The sequence below is a fragment of the Argopecten irradians genome, chromosome 7, assembly GCF_041381155.1.
Source record: "Argopecten irradians isolate NY chromosome 7, Ai_NY, whole genome shotgun sequence".
In the NCBI taxonomy this organism is placed as follows: domain Eukaryota; kingdom Metazoa; phylum Mollusca; class Bivalvia; order Pectinida; family Pectinidae; genus Argopecten; species Argopecten irradians.
The window spans coordinates 22030432-22055984 of NC_091140.1; the positions used below are offsets into that span (position 1 = coordinate 22030432).

General features: G+C 35.3%; 1 protein-coding gene across 3 annotated transcripts in view; it reads left to right on the forward strand.

Annotated features, from left to right (window-relative positions):
* Positions 1 to 573: 573 nt before the first annotated feature.
* The window catches only part of LOC138327856 (cubilin-like), a 52038-nt gene continuing 27058 nt past the window's right edge, over positions 574 to 25553 (forward strand). The window contains exons 1-9 of one of the 3 annotated variants that reach the window (XM_069274277.1): positions 574 to 653; positions 6142 to 6212; positions 6839 to 7087; positions 7724 to 7825; positions 9184 to 9378; positions 11904 to 12023; positions 14200 to 14433; positions 17640 to 17738; positions 19404 to 19510. In XM_069274277.1, coding sequence (XP_069130378.1) covers positions 6146 to 6212; positions 6839 to 7087; positions 7724 to 7825; positions 9184 to 9378; positions 11904 to 12023; positions 14200 to 14433; positions 17640 to 17738; positions 19404 to 19510 — 1173 coding nt within the window. In that variant the 5' untranslated portion in view covers positions 574 to 653; positions 6142 to 6145. Of the gene's footprint in view, positions 654 to 881; positions 901 to 2089; positions 2162 to 6141; positions 6213 to 6838; positions 7088 to 7723; positions 7826 to 9183; positions 9379 to 11903; positions 12024 to 14199; positions 14434 to 17639; positions 17739 to 19403; positions 19511 to 25553 lie in introns of those variants that run through there. The other 2 variants (XM_069274279.1, XM_069274278.1) reach the window with 2 other exon arrangements.

The following is a 25553-nucleotide window of genomic DNA, read 5'->3' on the forward strand; positions in this document are numbered from 1 at the left end:
GTATTCACTATTACCAGAAACATATCAAAATTATGTTAATCATGTTTCTGAAAATACCCTCGGCTAGCAAAGTTGATCAGTTATGTGGAGAATTCACACTTAGAAGATAAAAGGGTATAAATTCATTATTTTTTCCTTCTTTCTTTTTTCAAGTTTACTTTTTCTTTTCTTTTTTATCATACACAGCATCATCGTCAGCACAATTAAGCAGTTTTAAGACAATATTAGTTCTGAAATTCGACATCATCACTGAAGCAATTATTTTGTACTTGAATATTTATCTGAAACCAGGGATTTAGATATCTAAATATCTGCTGATTACAATTAACTGATTACAATACCCACGCCAGGTATGTGACATGAAATTATATATATATATATAAGTGCCATATGTGCTAGAGTATATATCTATAATTCGAAATTTCTTAAATAACTTTTAAAAATTAACGAAAAAATAAAAATAAAATGAAAATCATTTTAAAGGATTTCTATCTGCGCCGAGTAAGCTTCGAACCAGTGTAGGTTCAATATCTAAACGCCATCTAAACGACTCATAGGTTTACGCACTTCACTCTGCAAACTACGAGCTTGTTATTCAGGGTTGTTTTCCCAAATTGAAAGTAGAAGGCAGCCAGAGACAGGAGGCGGCGTTTGTAAGTATTTTTATTACGCTGTACAAATGGGGTAAGACATGGTGACAATGGTCGTGTCCACGTGTATACAGTAATATGAGTGATATATATCACAAAAACTGATGTAGGCCTATCCGATCTTTGTAATTACATTTTTTAACAAAAAAGAATTGTCCAATTTTTTTTTGCAAACTTCCTATAGGCTTACAGTATTTCTCGGAAAAGGAAAGCGTTTTAGACTGTTAGACGTCGCGTAACAATGTGAAAGGTACACTGTAGATCTTTATTATACACATTAGATTATGCAAATGTAATATTGTATTTATATGAACATACTTGTGCTTAATAAACACTTAGAATAGTGAATATTTTATGTTGTTGGCAATACTAAGCAGTATCATAACTTCCTGTTAAGCCAAGATAGATGAGCTCACATGATAAGCTAATCTCATTTGCATTTTTATATTGTCCTTAGCCTGTTAGAGGATAGAATATCCGGGATCATATAACACATTCATTTTATTGACTGGTTGTTTGATAGTACATGTATATAGGTAAATGTAGAAGCTTCATAGATATAGATCAAACAATACTGATCAATATTACCGCCAGTAAATGTAAAAAAAAAAAACAACAACTTTTATATTGACTTTCTTTAAACATGCTCCACCACCTACAGAGCATAAATAATACTCATCATTTGAACAATAATTGGAATTTAATTGTGTATATATATGTCTAATTAACACAAAAAATAATATGAAATAATTTATTTTGCTTTTGGTGCATGCTCAATCAGTACTTCATTCCATATAGGACATAGTGCCACGGATTTTTTTCGGGATACAATTAATCATTTTTAGCTCACCAGGCCTGAAGGGCCAGTGAGCTTATGTCATGGCGCGGCGTCCGTCCGTCCTTCTGTCCGTCCGTCCGTCCGTCTGTCCGTCAACATTTCCTTAAAATCTCTATCATAGAGTTCTGCATGGATTGTAACCAAATTTGGCCACAAACATCCTTGGGGGAAGAGGAAAAGAACTTGTATAAATTTTGGCTCTGAGCTCCCGGGCGCAGGAGGGGAGGGGTCCAATAGGGGAAATAGAGGTAAATCCTATAAAACGCTACTTGTCCTAGAGTTCTGCATGAATTGTGACCAAATTTGGCCACAAACATCCTTGGGAGAAGGGGAACAGAACTTGTATAACTTTTGGCTCTGAGCCCCCAGGGGCAGGAGGGGCAGGGCCGATTAGGGGAAATAGCGTTAAATCCTTTAAATCGCTACTTGTCATAGAGTTCTGCATGGATTGTAACCAAATTTGGCCAGAAACATCCTTGGGGGAAGGGGAACAGAACTTGTATAAATTTTGGCTCTGACCCCCCTAGGGGCAGGAGGGGTGGGGCCCAATAGGGGAATTAAAGGTAAATTCTATAAATCGCTTCTTATCCTAGAGTTCTGCATGGATTGTGACCAAATTGGGCCACAAACATCCTTTGGAGAAGGGGAACAGAACTGAATAGGGAAATTACAGGTAAATATTCAAATTCCTTCAGAAAAGAAACAATGAACCTGTATCCAGAACATTACTTGGCATAACAAACCAGGTGAGCGATACAGGCCCTCTGGGCCTCTTGTTAGTAATTTATCTAGATATAAAATTAGAAGCTCAAACTTTTCAATGGTGGAAATTGTGAAAAGTAAGTAACATTTGTAACTGAAAAAAATACTTATTCGTCTGCTCCTGTTTTTTTATAGAGAAAAACACCATTTGTTATTTCAAAGACACCGACTATGTGTTCTTGATGTGTGCCTTCGTCCATTAATTATCTATATACCTATGTCCCACTATTCCAGTATTGTTTTAATGACACAAATAGTATCATGATACAAAAAATAACAGCTGAGAAAATCTTAAATGCTTATCAAAAACTTGGTCTGGTGACAAAAGTGTTATATATTAATTAATTTATGTTGTATTTTTTGGTAGTTTGGCAATCAATCCAGTAAATCAATCATATGGTAGAAATGTATTATAAAACTGTCTTAATGTGAGTACTCACTACTCAAACATTACTCAACCAAAAACATAATCTGATACATTTGGTATTGATAGTAATTACATTTTCATTGGTAAATACAAATTTTGCAATGCAATGATGCACACAAAAAACTTTCTTCATTTAAGTGTTTTTTTTGTCTACTAAGATTTGATGATGCCAAAATTACAACCTGAGACAACAGGAATTTTTGTTTTACGCTTTGATGCCTGTGATTGTTTATGGACATGGTTCCTTGATAAGTAGGCCAGGAAATGATTTTGTATATGAATAATGTATGAGCTTCCTTATGAGTTTGGTTAGTGTTCTAGAAATGGGCTCACTTTGTATAATTAGAATGGACTTCTATTTTCTGTGTTTAAAAAGGATATAGAGATGGTGTAAACACAAATCTAGGGTATAAGGTGCATTGTAATACAGGGGTTTACAGACCACAAAAGGATGTGGAAAAAGTACAATTTACCGTTTATTACTCCCACCTCCCGGTCATTATGATCATTGATGTCACAAAACTCATGTCAAACAATGACATTACAATCACCAGATGGTTGAGCTAATCAACGTTAAATTGTACTTTAAATTACCCATGTTGTTTTGGGATCTCAAAAACCTGTATTGTATGTTTGGTTTGTTTGATATGGTGTTGGTGTAAACACAAACCCAGTGTATAAGGTACTGTTAGATATGGTGTTGATGTAAACACAAACCCAGTGTATAAGGCACTGTTTGATATGGTGTTGATGTAAACACAAACCCAGTGTATAAGGTACTGTTTGATATGGGGTTGGTGTAAACACAAACCCAGTGTATAAGGTACTGTTTGATATGGGGTTGGTGTAAACACAAACCCAGTGTATAAGGTACTGTTTGATATGGGGTTGGTGTAAACACAAACCCAGTGTATAAGGTAATGTTTGATATGGGGTTGATGTAAACACAAACCCAGTGTATAAGGTACTGTTTGATATGGTGTTGGTGTAAACACAAACCCAGTGTATAAGGTACTGTTTGATATGGGGTTGGTGTAAACACAAACCCAGTGTATAAGGTACTGTTTGATATGGGGTTGGTGTAAACACAAACCCAGTGTATAAGGTACTGTTTGATATGGTGTTGGTGTAAACACAAACCCAGTGTATAAGGTAATGTTTGATATGGTGTTGATGTAAACACAAACCCAGTGTATAAGGTACTGTTTGATATGGGGTTGGTGTAAACACAAACCCAGTGTATAGGTACTGTTTGATATGGGGTTGGTGTAAACACAAACCCAGTGTATAGGTACTGTTTGATATGGTGTTGATGTAAACACAAACCCAGTGTATAAGGTACTGTTTGATATGGGGTTGGTGTAAACAAAAACCCAGTGTATAAGGTACTGTTTGATATGGGGTTGATGTAAACACAAACCCAGTGTATAAGGTACTGTTTGATATGGGGTTGGTGTAAACAAAAACCCAGTGTATAAGGTACTGTTTGATATGGGGTTGGTGTAAACACAAACCCAGTGTATAAGGTACTGTTTGATATGGGGTTGATGTAAACACAAACCCAGTGTATAAGGTACTGTTTGATATGGTGTTGATGTAAACACAAACCCAGTGTATAAGGTACTGTTTGATATGGGGTTGGTGTAAACAAAAACCCAGTGTATAAGGTACTGTTTGATATGGGGTTGATGTAAACACAAACCAAGTGTATAAGGTACTGTTTGATATGGGGTTGGTGTAAACACAAACCCAGTGTATAAGGTACTGTTTGATATGGTGTTGATGTAAACACAAACCCAGTGTATAAGGTACTGTTTGATATGGTGTTGGTGTAAACACAAACCCAGTGTATAAGGTACTGTTTGATATGGGGTTGGTGTAAACACAAACCCAGTGTATAAGGTACTGTTTGATATGGTGTTGGTGTAAACACAAACCCAGTGTATAAGGTACTGTTTGATATGGGGTTGGTGTAAACACAAACCCAGTGTATAAGGTACTGTTTGATATGGGGTTGATGTAAACACAAACCCAGTGTATAAGGTACTGTTTGATATGGTGTTGGTGTAAACACAAACCCAGTGTATAAGGTACTGTTTGATATGGGGTTGGTGTAAACACAAACCCAGTGTATAAGGTACTGTTTGATATGGTGTTGATGTAAACACAAACCCAGTGTATAAGGTACTGTTTGATATGGGGTTGGTGTAAACACAAACCCAGTGTATAAGGTACTGTTTGATATGGGGTTGGTGTAAACACAAACCCAGTGTATAGGTACTGTTTGATATGGTGTTGATGTAAACACAAACCCAGTGTATAAGGTACTGTTTGATATGGGGTTGGTGTAAACAAAAACCCAGTGTATAAGGTACTGTTTGATATGGGGTTGATGTAAACACAAACCAAGTGTATAAGGTACTGTTTGATATGGGGTTGGTGTAAACACAAACCCAGTGTATAAGGTACTGTTTGATATGGGGTTGATGTAAAACACAAACCCAGTGTATAAGGTACTGTTTGATAGGTGTTGTAACAAACCCGTGTATAAGGTACTGTTTGATATGGGGTTGGTGTAAACACAAACCCAGTGTATAAGGTACTGTTTGATATGGGGTTGATGTAAACACAAACCAGTGTATAAGGTACTGTTTGATATGGGTTGGTGTAAACACAAACCCAGTGTATAAGGTACTGTTTGATATGGGGTGGTGTAAACACAAACCCAGTGTATAGGTACTGTTTGATATGGTGTTGATGTAAACAAAAACCCAGTGTATAAGGTACTGTTTGATATGGGGTTGATGTAAACACAAACCAAGTGTATAAGGTACTGTTTGATATGGGGTTGGTGTAAACACAAACCCAGTGTATAAGGTACTGTTTGATATGGGGTTGGTGTAAACACAAACCCAGTGTATAAGGTACTGTTTGAACTGCTGGTGTTGGGCCTACAGATGTATGATCCAGTGAGGTGTATTTGGTTGATATTAGGTAATACACTGTAACTTGTCTTCTGAACCAGTGTACCTTGACGGATATAGGCAGGTTTCTAGATGATAAAGGTTTTAATAACTCCAATTAAGACGGAAAATACCATACAATTAAGCTAGTGTGGGCAGGGATCTAGATTAGACAAGGACCAGTTTTAACAGGTTCCACAGACTGTATCTGGAGTATAATAGAAATATTTCATGTCCCTGCATGAATCATCATGCAATATGTCTGTGTATTGAGACTTTTAACAAATATGTTGTTGATGATATACATGTATTTACATTCAGAACATCCACTGTATATTGCTAGATGCAATCAGTGTTACCTGTATGTATATATCATCAAGGACACCTTACAATTTCCCATTAGTTTATATTTACTGCATGCTCTACTGATTGACATTCCGCTCCTGCATTGTTGACATTCCGCTCCTGCATTGTTGACTTATATTTCATTCTTCCTTGTAGAATCATGAAAATGGGAAGAGCTCTAATACTGATTGGAGTTTGTCTGGTGGTGTTATCCCCATCAGAATCGGGTAGGTTTTTTGTGGTTACATGTAGAAATATATAAATTCTTCAGAAGTTTCTGTTAAAAGTTTCCTTTTTCTGAATAAAAAATACTTCCCTATTTCTCAAGAAGTCCTGAAAGGATCTTTCGGAATATAAATGAATGTTTCCCTTTGTCCTTAGTTAAGCATTCTGTATTATCGAACCAAAGTAATTAATTACATGAATAACATGGATGACAGCCATCCTGGTTTGATATTGATGGTTGTCCATGGTATTTGGTGTAAGGTCCCCTTATAACAACAAGTGGGATCTTTCATGCAAAATCCCATATTTACTAAGTACATGTACAAAAATATATTAAAGCGAAAAAATCTGTACCAGTATTATAGTAAAAGTCTGGGGGTATAAAATTTCCCGATTTGCTGTTTGGAACTTGTTCAGGAAATGTGGGTGGGGGGGTGCATTTTTTTCGTCAATTACCCTTTAAAGCTTCTTATGACAGGCTATGATATGTGAAATCATGATTTTGATAATTTTTGTGAGGTATTCAATTTCATGAATTTGGATGTTTCCGTAAATTTAGCGAAATTAAAGCCCCCTCATATTAGCAATTATACAGTATACATCATTTTCTATATTTTTGTGTTGCCAGTGTTTTTGGACATCTGTGGAGGACAGTATAACACTACTGATGCCACACCAATCTCTGTGAACTTCTCTGACTACACCAATCAGACATGTGTGTGGTACATACAGAGAGATAACAGCACCAAAAATATTAACCTCAAACTTAGCTTTGGCCTGCTGACCGCCAACAGTTCCCTCACAGTCTACTCCGGCCACTACAAGGTCAATAGTACAGAGGCTACGGTCATCATGACTTACCAGGCAGGGGACACAGGTATACACTGTTACACAGCCAGTGTACTCTCTTATGAATTTTATATGGAAAAAGCATTCACATGAATTTTCATGTAAATTTTACATGAATTTCTAATTTCAGAATAACATTTTTGCTAAAAAAGGTAAAATGATTTACAGTAAGCAAAGTCTGATTTTCACTTGACAGTACAGTAAGACATGGCAATAACAAACTTCTGGACCAACAAATTCATGATCTTACATGAGTGGCTATGTGATATGAAATTCATCTAATTATTGGAACGAGTTTATATATAAGTAATTTTAATCACATAGTCAGTAGTGTAAGATTCTATTTATCACATAACTGTTATTACTAGAAATGTAAGTAAAACATTTAATTTCCTCTCTATACAAAACAGAAGAAATCCCGCTAGGATGTGATGTTTCCGTCTACAGAGACAATCAAGCGACGTCATCTATAGATTATGACATCAAAACTACCATATGATGTCAAAATTGTGTTATTATACGTCTATCTTACGATATTTATGACATGGTCATATGACATGGCCGGATGAGCCAGTAAAATTGCTTTGTTATAAGCAGCGTGTTTGCTACAAGCCATTTTCATATAATTCTCTATATTCTCTCAATATTTATCTTATCTCTACAGTTTCAGATCAACTGGTGATCTCTGCAGACAATGTCACCTCTGTGGTCTTAAACAACAAAAACACAACCCTTGGCTCACTATATATCACCTACGATGCTGATGGTAAGTGATTTGAATACAAAACAGTTTCTTCTCATATATTTCATGTTAATGTTTTGGTGTCTGTTGACCAAAAAGCATTTTATAATTCTTGTATGGCTTGATAGGGTGTGGTAATCTTGACCCTGATTTAAGTTGGAATCAAATTTTTGGTTAATTTTCATACTTGCTTCTTATAATTTTTAAGTCGCCTCTCTGAGAGAAGGGGCTTATGGAATAACCATGGCATTTAATTAAAATCACTAGGTTAAAGTTTTGGTGCAAACATTGAAATTTTTTTATCCCTAACAAATGACCCTGATTTCGGTATTAATATACATTTGTATATCAAGTGTGTTGTGATGGGTACAAACAATCATTTAAAGAAAGAACATGCTGGGTTTTATGAATTTCAGGAGGCCCGATGGGCGGAAATTACCAGGTTAAGGTTTTGGTGAAAGTGTTGAAATAGTGTTGTGTTTATACAATCAGTTTAAGGGAAGAAACACTGTTTTGAGATTTCAACATACCAAATGGCCGAAATTGCCAGTCTAAGGTTTGCAAGTTATTAAATGCTGTACTTTTCTAACAAATTTTATTGATTTCTGCATAAGTATTGGATTATAAGTCATAATAAGTTTTTATTATGGACAAATATTTTAAGAATGAAAAACTAAAAATTTTGATTTCAAGATGCCCAAGGGGCCAGTTTGTATTTTAATTTTCCTCTGCAATTGACATCCTATTAGGGATAAAACACAGGAATTTGAATATTTCAAGAGGCCTATTGTGCGAATGGGCTCAATGTGCAAAAATGTAATCTGGTGATTAAGGCCTTATCTTATCTTTTATTCATGTCGGCGCAACACTCATCGTTTCATCAACATTGTGTATGAATTTTCTCTTGTGTTTTAGCCAAAACTATTTTATCCTATGCAACTCCTTTCATTAAATCAACATTTACAATTTTGTTTTAGTTTTTACTTGCCTTTTTCTTATCCTGATCTTTTAGATACAGTCCTTGTTTATATCCTATTACTAATGCCTGCCTAGCTTGTAGTTTGGCCCTAAATGATCTTAGTTGTCGATGGGCCGTAAAACTCAAACAAACAAACAAAACAAACAAATCTTAGGGCTTTAAAGGCTGCCGGAGGTGAGCTTTACTGTTCTCAAACAGCTCTTGTTATACAATTCCTTTTTTTGTAAATCAGAAAAATTAAAAGGAACCTCTCTTTTGTTCGATTTAGTTTGATTACTTAAACGTATGAATAGTAAGCTAGAGGTCCTGAGTTTAATACCTTGCAAAGACAGTGACTGCTGGTATATTTCTGTAAAATTCTGCGCTCTGTACATATAAATCATATAGGTTTTATACATTACAGAATGTTCTAATGAGGTAGAATGGAACAGCCCGATCATCTCCCCTGTGTATCTCCCGGGGACTGGCCCAGTGACATGTGTATACAACATCGCCTTGCCAACAGACGACCAGACTCCAGTAATGTCTTTTACAGACTTCAGTATCGTAAAAGGTTCCCTCATTGTCAAGAATGGGAACACCAGTCACACCATTACAGGTAGTCACCGATGGAATAGTAAATACTGTTAACATGGAAAACACAGGGGGAAATTTTACGCTAATTACACAAATATCTCTTGATTGATAAATTTCCCCACTGGGCGTAATATTTTGTAGGTGTATGCACTTTGTTGTTAAAAGTCTTAAAGTATATCTTTTGCAAAAATAACAATACTGCGGAAAGGAGAAAGTACGTTAAAGCTGACAGTGCAAGTTAAAATTATTAAAATGATTTTTTTAAAAATAAGTATACTCGTTGTTCAAGAATCGTTTATGAGACGTTCCCCGGTTGAGGACAGCCATTTTTGTTTTACATTCCGACGACTCGCTGACCCCTATATAAAGCGCGTGAATCGACACACGTGCGCTCATTCATGTACCTATACACCTAGCATTCCACAGTATATATCACCTACAAATAGGTAAACAAAACCCTCACCTGTAAAACTATATGGGACCTTTTTTTAGCGATTAACATGTCAACTCCTCTAAGTTGTCATTTAGATGTTTCTCAAAATAAAATTTCAACGCAAGTGAATAGAAATCCAAACAATAATCCGTCCACATATCTCCACGTATGTCATCGTACCCGATGCACTCAACTGACCGTATACACGTGACTACGTACCTGACCCAAACGAGCGACAACTATCAAGGACACACACGTGTCGATGTACATGTACGTGTAAAACTTGGTGTATATTGAAGTGTTTTATTAGTTCGTATTGGACATATGTTGGGATATAGCTGACAACACATTCATCTATTACTTCAATGAAATATTGGCAGGTTAGTGCAATGTTTATTTTCAATTTGACATTGTTATTTCCAATATCGGGGCATGTGTATCTGAGACAAGACATGTTTAGAATGACACACACGTGTGTCAAGTGTCCCGTGCTTTATATAGGGGTTTGGCCAGTGAAGGTTACTAAGCAGAGCAAAAGAAAAATGGCTGCCACTTCCTTAGATACCACACTGTCATAACTAGGGGATGTCTCAGAAACAATTTTTGAAAAAAAAATATTTCGTTAATAATTTTTTTTTAAATTTCAAATGCATGTTTTTAACTTGCATTGTCAGCTTTAAGACTCGAATATGGCTGCAAAATTAATTCTCCAGTAAAGAACAACATATTTTGCCATATAGCATTTGAATACATTTGCTAACACATTACATCCTGAAAATATCCTGCATGTGCCAATTATGTTCACTATGACATCATCAACATGCAGTTTCCCGCCTTTTTTCACAAAAAATCCTTGATAAATCATACTTTTTAAGTGGTTTTCTCTAAAAATGAATGTGGCGCCTCGGTGGAGCAGAAAGAGATTTTCACACGTTGTGTATCGTGTATTTACGCATATCCATGCAAAATATAAAGTTGCTCCAAGGTGGCAGCCCAATCCATTTCAAGCCTTTTTTAACTTAAGATGATGAATTTCTAGCAAAATTTGGCGAGAAGAGGAAAATCATCATTTTGATGATATCATAGTTGGAGCACATCGTATACATGGTTATAAAAAGTTATGTTTTTATGAATGGCAAGTATGAGAGTATTTATTGATGTAAAATTGATGTGGATCAGAGTTAAAGGCCCACTACCTTTCCGAAACGGCTTATAATTATTAAAATGGGAATGTAAAACGAGACTGATAATTTTGAAGAGTCACAAAAGTTATTAACTTACCGTTAATACTGCACATTGCATCACCTTCTTAATAATTTTATTAAAATAAATGAAATGTTAATATTCATAATGCGGGTTGTTTCATGTTTCCCGTCGTCGTCCTAAATACTGCGCGGTAGTTGACTATCACTGGCCAGACGGCAAAACAACGAAATGACTCTCCTCTGTTTTCATATATTACGGGAGAAATCATGCATATGTTTGGTGTTGTTACCTCATCTTATGCCATCGATATATATTTTTTGATGTTATAAATGTTTTAACGAAACCTTATGTTTTACTGCGGAAAGGTAGTGGGCCTTTAATATTTTTTCGGCCTGAAAAATTAAGGCCAATTACTAGTCATATCATATTTACTCCTTTAATGCATCCAAATCGGTAAATTAAGCACTTTAGAATATCCACTAGTACCCTACCCCTAGTATGAAAAATTGACATAAGTTTTCTTCATATAAAGATATAAATTTGACGCTATATGCTATTTCATGTCATTTTTTAATGTACACTTCTTAAAACAGGTGACACTTTTTTTTTAATTTTTCAGAATAAAAAGAAATTATTTCAGATGTTACAGAAAGAATTCTAGTTCAGTTCAGTAACAGTTAAAAAAATTAGCTTTAGTTTTAGTTTGGGGAAGATTTTCTTTGGCATTACTTTTTCATAAAACAAAATTAATACATGTATACAGTTACAACTTTGTTAAAAAAAATTAATTCAGGGATATAGAAATTGGGAAATGACGTTTAAATTTCATATCAATGATGTGAAATATTGGAGGTAACTTGAACACACACACTAAGTTGTGATGGTGACATGTGCCTTTACTTTTCCAGGTACTTCTGTACCAGATGACCTGCTACTGGGGACCACTGGGAACCTTTCTGTTACTATAGCTCTGAACAACATCACAGCGCTCCAGCACTTCAAGGCTTTTCTGATGGAAGCAGATTCTGGTATGTAGCTACCTCTCTATACATGTACGGTATTAAACTATTGGATCTATGCTGTCTTCTTAACACAGTGCAATGACCCCTAGTTAGGGCAAGTGAGCTTATGCTATGGTGCAGCATGCGTCGTCCGGCTCTCCGGCGTCAACCTTTTCTTTAAAACTTGGAGACCTAGAGTCCTGAAATTTGACTTAAAGCATGCTGGGATGAAGGGCTACAAAGTTTGTTCAAATGAATTACCTTGACCTTCATTCAAGGTAACAGGAGTCAAATAGGGGAAAATCTTTACCAGACTTCTTCTAAATAACCAAGAGGCCTAGAGACCTGATATTGGGCCTGTGGCATGCTGGGATCAAGGGCTACCAAGTTTTTTCAAATGAATGACCTTGACCTTCATTCAATGTCACAGGGTCAAAGAGGCTAAAATCTTTAAACGACTTCTTCTTAATAACCAAGAGGCCTAGGGATCTGATATTGGGCCTTTGACATGTTGGGGTCAAGGGCTACCAAGTTTGTTCAAGTGCATGACCTTGACCTTCATTCAAGGTCACAGGGGTCAAATAGCCCAAGGGTCAGGATGACCTATAGTCGTCATGTTTCTTCTGTCTTTAAAACACATTTTGAACTTCTTCTCAAGTTCTACTGGTGCGATCTGGCTGAAACGTGCATGAAATGATCCTGTCATGGTCTGGACAAATTGTTGTTATTTTTCAGGTTGATCCGAAATCCAAGATGGCTGCAACAGCAGCCATCTTACAAAACACATTTTGAACTTCTTCTCAAGTTCTACTGGTGCGATTTTGCTGAAACTTGCATGAAATGATCCTGACATGGTCCCGACAAAGTGTTGCATCTCTGGTTGATCCCAAATCGAAGATGGCTACCATGACACTATATCTAATTAATTTCCTATATGATAATTGCCAAGATAGTTAGATGACCGTTAAGGCCCTTGGGCCTCTTGTTTGACTCCTCGTGCATTTTTACTATTCCGTCTTTGCATATTACAGAGTTAGCCCCCTTGTAGGTATTGATTGTTATGTCATTATTTTGTGAGCACAATTCAGGTTGATTTCAATGAAACGTATGAAGGTACGCTCACAAACTCATGACGTCACAATCAATACCTACAAGCAAATACGGAATAAAATGACACTATATATAACAACCACCCATCTAATGTGGTCAACGACCAGGTATTTTAACCCTGTAAAAGTTGTTTAATGACCGATCACTGAGATAGACTTTTTGTGAAGCAACACTATGACCCTGGTTCTTCCTGCAATTAACTTCCTTTAGTAAGCAATGGCAGCCATTTTTGAAACCTATGAATGACTCAACCTGTTTATAAAGGCAACCTGTCTATATTGACAGTTTTACTGCCTCCCCTTCAGTGGTCATTATAGGCAGGTTTGACTGTATAATCAGTCTGTGACAGTACTTTATTTTGCTGCTAGTCATTTGGACACTAGTCCAAATTAAACATACAGCTGTTTTGGCGTCTTTTGCTTCAGCCATGATAAGTTTAGGATTTTTGACCCAAATTACAGTCTTGATACATTTGTGAATACAAATTCTAATAAAATGATGCATCCGGACTGATATAATCGCATACAGAACACACTCAAAATATATTGCAATTGATCACCGCTCTTGTAAATAAAGTATTTACTGATTTTAATTGGGTGTGGAGCCACTAGTCCAATCGGACTAGTTCATTACAATTGGCATTAGTCCAGCTGTAAAATTACTAGTCGTGGGCATCAGACTAGTGCTTAAAGTCGCACACTGTTATTATGATGTATATTGTAATTATGCAAATTCAATTGTCATATCTATAAAAATACTGTCTTTGATTTTGCACAGTAATGGCATCAGACACTTAGTTTTAAAATGACAAAAGAAAAAATTAAGTTCAAGTTTATATTATCTTGTATACTAGAAAGTAGAATCAGCTGTAATGTTTATAGTTAATATTGTAACCACTAATTAAATTATAAGGCAATGCCTTGTTTATGATTGTGATATTCTAGAGATTGGTGACCAGTCTATAATAAGTACCATTTATTTATACATCATTGAATTATGTTTAATGAAAATATTATAGATGCCTGCTATTCTGAATATTATGCATGTTCATAACTTTCTCTGTTGTTCACATTAATCTTGTTGATATTTACAGCTTGTACTAGAAAGATAACCGTCAATGGCAGCCAAGCTGTCCTGTTCTCCATGCCGTCCAGTCCAAGCCTTCCTTTAGACTGCCTGGCCATTGTTACAGCACCAGCCAACACAACACTTGTGGCCATGGTGAAGGATCTCGTACTGCCAGGGGGAAGTAACTCTGTCATACTACGAGATGGTGGTAGCCAGTCCTCTACTGAAATAGCTACACTCCTGTCCAGTGACCAAAGTGGTGAGATACATATATAAATGATAAGAAAGAAATATGTTTATATGTAACCATACAAATCTCATTTCAGATTTTATAAAATTTGAAAATATATTCAGTTCAATATGTTTCAATTTTATCAATTTAATGTAAAATGAAAATAGCTTTCGGTCAGATATTATCTGTTGATGTTTAGGTACCCCCATACATTTTTCCATTCCATTTTTAGGTCATCTGACCCGAAGGGTCAGGATGACCTATAGTCATCATGTTTCGTCCGTCGTCGTGCGCCGTCCGCCGTCCACCATGCGTTAACTTTTCACATTTTGAACTTCTTCTCAAGTTTGACCAGTGGGATTGAGCTGAAACTTACCTGAAATGATCCTGAGATGGTCCCGACAAAGTGTTGTTATTTTTCGGGTCGATTCGAAATCCAAGATGGCCGCCACAGCCGCCATCTTGAAAACACATTTTGAACTTCTTCTCAAGTTCTACAGGTGCAATTTGGCTGAAACTTGCATGAAATGATCCTGAGATGGTCCCGACAAAGTGTTGTTATTTTTCATGTCAATCCAAAATCCTAGATGGCCGCCACAGCCGCCATCTTGAAAACACATTTTGAACTTCTTCTCAAGTTCTACAGGTGCAATTTGGCTGAAACTTGCATGAAATGATCCTGACATGGTCCCGATAAAGTATTGTTACATCTCTGGTTGATCCCAAATCGAAGATGACTACCATGACACTATGTCTAATTAATTTCCTATATTTAAAGGCCCTTGGGCCTCTTGTTTGAAATAAAATTTGTTGAAAGAAATTGAAAATGATCCTGACATGATCCTGACAAAGTGACACCATATATAATTAATTTTACTATTGTCAAGGTAGTCAGATGACCGTTAAGGCCCTTTGGGCCTCTTGTTCACTTGTAAGATCTGTGTATCTTCGAAAACAACCAGTTTGACCGTTTGTTAAAGTTACTATTTCAAGTATAAATCCTGATGGCCCTGCATTTTTAGGTCATCTGACCCGAAGGGTCCGGATGACCTATAGTCATCATGCTTCGTCTGTCGTCGTGCGCCGTGCGCCGTGCGCCGTGCGCCGTCCGTAAACTTTTCACATTTTGAACTTCTTCTGAAGTTCTACAGGTGCGATTTGGCTGAAACTTGCATGAAATGATCCTGACATGGTCCTGACAAAGTGTTGTTATTTTTCGGGTCGATCCGAAATCCAAGATGGCCACCACAGCCGCCATCTTGAAAACACATTTTGAACTTCTTCTCAAGTTCTACTGGTGCGATTTGACTGAGACTTGCATGAAATGATCCTGACATGGTCCCGACAAAGTGTTGTTATTTTTCGGGTTGATCCGAAATCCAAGATGGCCGCCACAGCCGCCATCATGAAAACACATTTTGAACTTCTTCTCAAGTTCTACCAGTGCGATTTGGCTGACACTTGCATGAAATGATCCTGACATGGTCCTGACAAAGTGTTGTTATTTTTCGGGTCGATCAGAAATCCAAGATGGCCGCCACAGCCGCCATCTTGAAAACACATTTTGAACTTCTTCTCAAGTTCTACTGGTGCGATTTGGCTGAGACTTGCATGAAATGATCCTGACATGGTCCCGACAAAGTGTTGTTATTTTTCGGGTTGATTCGAAATCCAAGATGGCCGCCACAGCCGCCATCTTGAAAACACATTTTGAACTTCTTCTCAAGTTCTACCGGTTCGATTTGGCTGAAACTTGCATGAAAGGAGCCTGACATGGTCCCAACAAAGTGTTGTTACATCTCTCGTTGATCCCCAATCGAAGATGGCAACCATGACACTATATCTAATTAATTTCCTATATGATTATTGCCAAGGTACTCAGATGACCGTTAAGACCCATGGGCCTCTTGTTTGATACAGGCCTATGAGGGCTTTGTCAAGGTTTGTCTGAAAACAGCATCGAATCACCAGATCCGCCTTTAATTCATAAATGAATAACTAGGTCCAACCAGTCAAACCATATAAGCATTACATGTACTTCACTTTGTAGCTAGTTTGTTGCTGATGTACCTACTTCATGATTCCAATTTTGGATATGTTTTACATCTTAATATGTCATGGTTTAATTGGCAATCAATAGAGTAGAAATTAGTGCTGTGTAACGTGAGGTATGTAATGATTTGATACGTATCACAATACAGGGTTCATCATATGATACGTATCGCGATATTTTGATAGATACTTCGAGTGTCGTGGAGTGTTATCAGGTTGGTTGTATTGCCAGAAAATTTTAGCTTTTGCTTGCACTCATTACAAAAGATGCGAGTTTCATTCATTCCGCATGTTCTGTTACTAGATTTAGTTGACAGAAAATTTGAAATAGCAGTAATCGGCCTGATAGGCAACAGGCGCTGACACAAGTTTAGTGTTTTGCTTCTCCTGTGATTCCACCATTTTTTTACTAACAAACGTTCGTCTGACGTTGACCAAGGGAGATAACCCAATAATCAAGCTTAGTGTTTTGCTTCTTTTGTGATTCAACCATTTTTTTACTAACAAACGTTCGTCTGACGTTGACCAAGGGAGATAACCCAATAATCAAGTTTAGTGTTTTGCTTCTCCTGTGATTCCACCATTTTTTTACTAACAAACGTTCGTCTGACGTTGACCAAGGGAGATAACCCAATAAGCAAGTTTAGTGTTTTGCTTCTCCTGTGATTCCACCATTTTTTTTACTAACAAACGTTCGTCTGACGTTGACCAAGGGAGATAACCCAATAATCAAGTTTAGTGTTTTGCTTCTCCTGTGATTCCACCATTTTTTTTACTAACAAACGTTCGTCTGACCTTGACCAAGGGAGATAACCCAATAATCAAGTTTAGTGTTTTGCTTCTCCTGTGATTCCACCATTTTTTTTACTAACAAACGTTCGTCTGACGTTGACCAAGGGAGATAACCCAATAAGCAAGTTTAGTGTTTTGCTTCTCCTGTGATTCCACCATTTTTTTTACTAACAAACGTTCGTCTGACGTTGACCAAGGGAGATTACCCAATAATCAATTTTATTTTTAGGTATCATGATACTAATAAATTGCACACGATACATCAATGCACCACCAAGCGATGCAATGTATCGATGCATCGGTGAATCGTTACACCTCTAGTAGAAATGTATTAAAGAATGGTTCTTAAGATACTATCATGATAATTTTTCTGATTAAATCTTGTTCAGGTCAGCTGGTTGTCTCCAGTGGAAACAAGCTGTTTATACAGATAAGATTGGAGAAAAGCCTGGATATGAGTGTTGTGAGTCTGGAGTTTAAACAACAGGGTAAGGGGAGATAATTTTGTATATTGAGTTAAAGGATATGTTCAGAGGTCAGCAGGTAAAAGGAGATAACTTTTGTATATCAATTTATAGGATATGTCAGAGGTTAGCAAGGTAAGGGGAGAAAACCTTTTGTATTGATTTAAAGGATGTGGTCAGAGGTCAGCAGGGTAAGGGGAGATAACTTTCTACATGTATATCAATGTACAGGATATGGTCAGAGGACAGCAGGGTAAGTGGAGATAACTTTGTATATCAAACAGGATATGGTCAAATGTCAACCATGACATCCAAAGCTCACATAACTAGATTTCCCCTCTGTCTTATTAAAGATGCTCCACCGCTGACAACTGGTATTTTTTCACTTTCAAAAACAGGAGCAGACGATTTCGTATCTTTCTTCAGTTACAAAAGTTACTTACTTCACACCATTACCACCACTGAAAAGTTTGAGCTTCTTTTTTTACTTCAAGTTAAAAATATGAAAAATAATTAATTGCATCCCGAAAAAATTCCGTGTCACTATATCATATATGGAAGGAAGTACTGATTGCGCACGCACCAAAGGCGAAATAGATTATTTTATATTATTTTTTGTGTTAATTAGACATATATATACATGATCAAACACCAATTTTTGTTCAACTGATGAATATCATTTATGCTTTGTCGGCGGTGGAGCATCTTTAAGAAAATGAAAATATTTTGACCAATTTGGAAAAAAAAATCAGTTGTTATTTAGCATTGACTAACTAGACTTTGTGTAGTTTTTGTTATTATTTATAAATTCAGTTATTTCCCCTTGATTTGAGCTTCATCGCCAAAATTATTTTATCAGTATTTATATTTGCCTTCAATATCACTACTAGAACTATTGATCACAGAATCTGTCAAATGTAGGTTTTAATGGATGTTTTTGTACTGTAAATATTCTTACTGATGGTCATGATTTGATAGTAGTACTCAGATGTGTCTATTAACAGTTAAGTTACGTGTATGTACCATATGAATAAATTAAGTAAGGGGAGATATTTCTAAATTTTAATGTGATAAGAGGTGAGAGTATCAAAAGGAAGTGGAGATAATGTATTAGATGAACAATGAAGCAAATAAGAGGGTGCTTAATAGAAACAAATTATGGACTAGTCTCTCTAAATTATTCTACAAAGTAAACCATAAATCATTTTGCAAAAGAAATCTATAAGGAAACCAACACAATTTTCATATTTTCAGTCTGCATTTAATTTTAAAAAGTTAGTGATTTTGAATCCTAAAAATGGGGGCGGGGCTCTTATAGGGATGGGGATGCTTATTGGGTTAAATACGGTAATTAAGATAAATTCAAGTAAATCAGGAGCCTCATAGCAATGACAAATTACTCATTTTTGAAGGAAAATCAGCATATGATGAGTATGATTCTTCTAGGTATGTTTTTATTCCATTTTTATTTTACATAACAGTTGGAAAAGTCTTGTCTTATTTAGGATTAGGTACAAATGAGTGATGTCAAAAGAGATTTTGTTTTAATATCTTTTTTATCCTTAGTCATATAATGTATTAAATACTACAAAAAAAGTTAACGTTTATTAGTCATATAATGTATTATATACTACAAAAAAAGTTAAATAAACGTTACCATATAAATAATTTGAATTCCCTGTTGATTAGGAGGAGGTGCAGGACTTTACCGGGGTAATGGTAAACTTAATCTGGACGCTGGACACTTCACTGGCAGTAACACTGTGTACTTTTTGGTTACAGTCCCAGATGGTAGGGTAAGTACTTAGGTCAATAGCTGTGGCATATCTTCATTTATGTATACTTATATGTGCCGTAATTTACATATACTCACAAACCAAGGACAGCTTGCAATGTTATTCATCACCAAAAAGTTACCAACATTTTGAGAATTACAATACTTGAAATCCATGTTTTTAATTTCACAAGTACAAATGAGAGGTGAAAATGAATTTTGTCAGTACAAGCATGATATCAAACCTTATGGATTTCAATAGATTTATTAAGGAAAAAGCCAGCATGTCAAAATGTTTACCCAGTTATGGCACATATAGCTTTAACATTTTCAGCCCTGTGTATAAAGATCACCTGGCTATAAAGACCAATTACCTAAGTCCCTTGACTGGTCTTTAGAGACAGATTTCACTGTTTTCTGCACCAACTCAGTTTTGTGATGACCAAATTTTGTATTCCCATGTCTCTGATTTTTACATCATTTAAATTTACAACCCAGACTTAATGCCTCTACACTTAACACATATTTTGTTTCTTGTCAATCATGAAATTTCGCAAAATTGAATTGTACACAAAAATAAGTTGGTTTATTGTAGATTTATGGAAAGGAAACATACAAACAATAATGTTATCTGAATTCATGGCTATATAATATATTTACATACTACAGAATTATCTGCCCTTATCTAAATATTGATTGTGACGCCATGTGCTTGCAAGCTTATTGTCATGTTTTTCAGAAGAAAAAAAAATTGCTTAAAAAATAATGACATCACAATAATATTGATATTGTAGGGCAGATAACTCTGTATTTTGAAATGATGGAATAACAAAGAATAAAATATAACACATTTGATAAAATAGTACTGATAATTTATTAGAAAAGCAGACAAAGCACTAAAACAAAATGTAGTCATCATAAACATGTTGAGAAGTTACAGTTATATTCATGGTAAAGTTAAGCGATTCACAAATTACGCACCAAGTACATTACACAAATTGTATTTGTACATTTATCCAGCACTAGTTATTTCATTAGTCAATCACCAATCATAAGTTAAACTATATATTACAAACATCTGAAAAGTATTAATTTAACACATTAAAAGATTCTTTTAGAATTGAAAATTACAATATTGAAAACATGAAGAAGATTATATGTCCTGCAGACACAGCTGGTGTTCTTTACACTTCAGTAAATATGTGACAGGGACATCATTCTATTTCAACCATATCATTATTATTAAAAGATTTTCCACATGTTTAAAACAGCATTGATATAAGTACAAATCGTCTGTAAATGTTAGTGTTGGGATGTTTGTGATAAATATCCTTGGAGTAGTAAAAGTCCTTATTTACGCTTGAGATCACTGTTGTCATCAAGTTTCAATACCTGCTACCAAACGAAATTTATAGTTTGTTACAAAATCATATGCACACCGAATCAACTAAGAAATGTCTTTACCACCACTCTGACACAATTATTGCACTAGAATAACCAACTGCCTGTCTATGAACTAGAATTGTCATGATTCTAATAAAGTCATAATGATGCACTAAAATTCCTGAGGTTAATTTTGACACATTCAAGATAAAATTCCTATGAATTGTTTAAAAATCACACAAATCTATCGCCCTGGAATGATACAAAGGAACTGTCCATAGATGGCAGCACTTCCATATCCTCATCTTCACTGTCATCGTCGCTATCCAACTCCATGCTGTCATTGGCTGTACCACTGTAGAGATGGTGCGTTGCTATGGAGATGATACTGTTGATGGTGGAGGGGACATAGTACCCATTAAACATGGTGAATATGACCTGCTGGATGGTGACCCACTTTACATGACGGTATTCCTCATAAGCATCACGAATCCACTCGTAGATACCGATACGCTCCTCCAGGCGCTTACGAAGATGAGAGGATACGGGAGAGGGAGTGATGCAGCGATGTCGCCGGACACTTTCTCTGATGCGTCCATCTGGAAAAAAAACATCATCGGTTAACTAGTCAAACAGATATTCATCAAATTATTATTGCAAAGTAAGAAGATCATATGTATTTATAGCCAAAAAATACACCTGTTCAGCAAATAAGAAGAGCAAAAAGATATAAGTTCAGAGTGGCTGGTATCAGACAAAAAAAATATTTCTAATTGAGCTATCATGGATTAATTTCATTTTTAGCTCACATGGCCACAAACATCCAAACAGAACTTGTATAGATTTTGGCTCTGACTCCCTTTGGGCAGGAGGGGCAGGGCCCAATAGGGGAATTTGAGGTAAATCCTATAAATCGCTACTAGTCATAGAGTTCTGCTTGGATTGTAACCAAATTTGGCCACAAACATCCTTGGGGGAAGGGGAACAGAACTTGTATAAATTTGGCCACAAACATCCTTTGGAGAAGGGGAACAGAACTTGTATAAATTTTGGCTCTGACCCCCTTGGGGCAGGAGGGATGGGGCCCAATAAAGGAATTAGAGGTAAATATTCAAATTCCTTCTGAAAAGAAACAATGAACCTGTATCCAGAACATTACTTGGCCTTACAAACCAGGTGAGCGATACAGGCCCTCTGGGCCTCTTGTTTTTAGTTCACCGGACCCTATTGTCTTTTGTCTGTTGTCGTGTGTCGCCGTCATGCGACGTTCATTAACATTTCCTTGTGAAAGCAATAACTTGAGTAAATATGAACTGAAGTTAATAAAACTTTGTACGCAGATTAATATAGGAAAGATCTCGCACGGATTTGAAAATCAGCTTGATTTCACAGCAATTAATAGAGTTATTTCCCTTTGCACTAGTAAATATTGTTGGACCTTGTGATTGTGATAACTTAAAAAAAGTCTTTAGTAAATATTAACTGAGCTTATCAAAACTTTACGTGTAGACTAACATTGGAAAGATCTCGGACGAGTTCGAAAATCAGGATGATTCAACAGTAACTTAAGGAGTTATTGCCCTTTGCGATAATATTTATTATTGAACCTTGTTAACGCAATAACTTGATATTAACCAAGCTTTATGAAACTTTGTTTGTAGTTTAACATTGAAAAGATCTTGGACAAGTTTAAAAATCAGGTTGATTCAACGGGAATTTAGGGGGTTATTGCCCATTGCACTAATAATTATTTTATGACCTTTGTGAATTCCATAGCTTGCATAAATATCCACTCAGCTTCAAGAAACTTTGTATGTAGACTAACATTGGAAAGATTTCAGACAAGCTTGAAATTCAACCTGATTTTATTGTAGCTTACAGAGTTATTTCCCTTCGCAATTATAAATATTGAATCTTGTTAATGTGATTACTTGAGTATAGGCATTGTCTAATTCTTTTAACAATACTTTGTAATTTTCTTTATATTTGTATTGTTTATAATAATATCTCTGAAATGAAATTACGGGTACTTGAGTAAATATGATCCAAGCTTAATGAAACTTTGCATATAGACTATAGCTAGGTATATAACTAACATTGGAAATATCTTTGTTTGAAAATAAGCTTGATTCGCCTGTAACTTATTTTTGGAGTTATTGCCCTTTCAATGATAATTATTGAACCTTGTGAACACGGTAATGTGAGTAAATATGCACGTTAGCTGAATGAAACTTGGTATGTAGACCTATAAGATGTATGCTCCTATTTTGTGAACAAATTACATCAGTTGGCTAGTGACTTTACATAACAATATTGTATCAAATATCATGTGACTGTTATGGCCTATAGGCCTCTTGTTTGGAGATAGAACAAAAACAGCAATTTGTTAAAACATATACGGAAAACATTGACCTCAGAAACAATTACCCAGTAATTTACTGTACAAAACATTGTGCTTCCCAAACCTGAGTTGGCTAAATCAAACTATTAAATTGAATGAATTTACTAGATCACAAATTAGATTATGAAATTACAAAATACAAAAACATATTAAAGAAATTACCATACCTACCCATCTAAAATATATAGATCCCCAAACCTAAAATATTTAGATCCCCAATTTGACCCAAAACCTATAACTATGAAATATCTAGATCACAAAACCTAAAATATATACTGTAGATCCCCAAACCTATAACTAATATATCTAGATCCCTTAATGTATAAATAAAATATATAGATCCCAAAACCTAAAATATCTAGATCCCAAAACCTAAATTATATACTGTAGAATCCCCAAACCTATAAACTAATATATCTAGATCCCTTAATGTATAACTATAATATATAGATCCCAAAACCTAAAATATCTGGATCCCCAAACCCATATACACTAAAATATCTAGATCCCCCAAACCCATAACTAAAATATCTAGATCCCCCAAACCTTCAAAATAATAATATTTAGAATCCCAAAAATTTAACATGATATAAATAGTTATAAATATCTTGATACCCAAACCTAAAACATCTAGATCTATAGATTATTAAATTAACTATCAAACTTATCTGTTGATAAAAAATAGTTCTTTATTTCAACGAGAAAAATTTTATTGCACATGAATACACATATTAAAATTGTTTGGAGCATCTTAAAAAAAAATATTAGAGAATATTATAAAATATTTATAGGCTTTCAGAGTTTCTTACTATAAAGATTAGGATGGATTGGGTAAAAACTTTTACAATTTACAGGCTTCAGTTTTGTGTAAAAATCATATATAGTGGTGGGTATGACTATTATTTCTATTTAAAAAGGTATGAAACAGGAAAAAAAGATATATATTACACCTTAATAATTTCCATTTAGGGTGGGTGGGTAAGGTGGAGACAACTTACCCAGAAGAACAATCTGATTTGTTGCTTTGTCATGACAGGACATCAACTCTCTCAGTCTCTGGGCGATAGCATACACTTCAGACTGGGACACAGACTTGGGAGGGATATACATAGTGTGAATGGTAATACTAGACACAGAATCTTACAGAACTTCAACAGTGATCACTTCAGTATCTCAGATAGAAATGTGCAGGTGTGTTACGAGGGACAGCTATGTAGTATACTAACTTTGAGCACCTCAAAAGGGTGGATATACCTACATTCTTAACTGGTGAAAAAACACCAGTGCATTTTCCAGATTAGAGTATACATTGATTCTCAGTGTTTAACAAAGAGCATGTATATACAACATTTCCACTGTCTTTCAGGTAATGATTATTGTACCAACACCTTCCACTTTCATATTCTTAATGCCATCAGGTGATCGTTAGCAGGCGTGGCACAGGTATTGTATCTGTAATCACAGCCCTGTAGGTATTCTGTCAGGTAATACAAAACAGTACAGGTAAAATAAACAAAAAAACATTCAACAGGTGTAAAACCCTAATTGGGTATTAATGACAGGATAGTGTGTGCAATCATACCTGTAAATACCTTTGATACAATTAATACCTGACCCATACCATATACAAACACTTTTAGTTATATATGTGTCAATCATTCTTACTTGTGTAAAATGCCAAAATTACACCATGAAAGGTTTTTAATTGGCCAATTAAATTTCACAGGTGTTACAATTTTGAAATTATGTAAAATTCATGGATAAAAAAGTCATCAGTCCTCTCAATTATATAATTAAACACGTATTTGCTTTTGAATGAATATTAATTAAGGTGTTATTAAATTAGTGACAATTGGCACGAAAAAAATTCATATACTTTGTGATGCATCAAATTAATTGGCTTAAATGAAAATTGTGAGTGTTGCAAAAAGTTTGCTCGATTAAAAATATTACAAATGAATATGTTTACCTTAGATACCATATTATATTATACAGATTCCTTCTAACATGTAAACTCACTACATTTCTGGAAAAAGCAGTTTCTTAAATATACAAAATGTAATACATGTTTACACATGATAATATTTTCTAGAAAGTTCTATAACCTAAATTAATGATATGAACTTTTATAGGATCTATTGATAATATAGCCATAGGAGTTGTCACCCTTATCTAATAACTACATGTATTTAGTGTCATACATAAATACCCTAAGAAAATTTATATTGATTGCCTAAGATGAGGTTTCAACAAGAAACCGATTTGAGAATCTTTGTGTAAT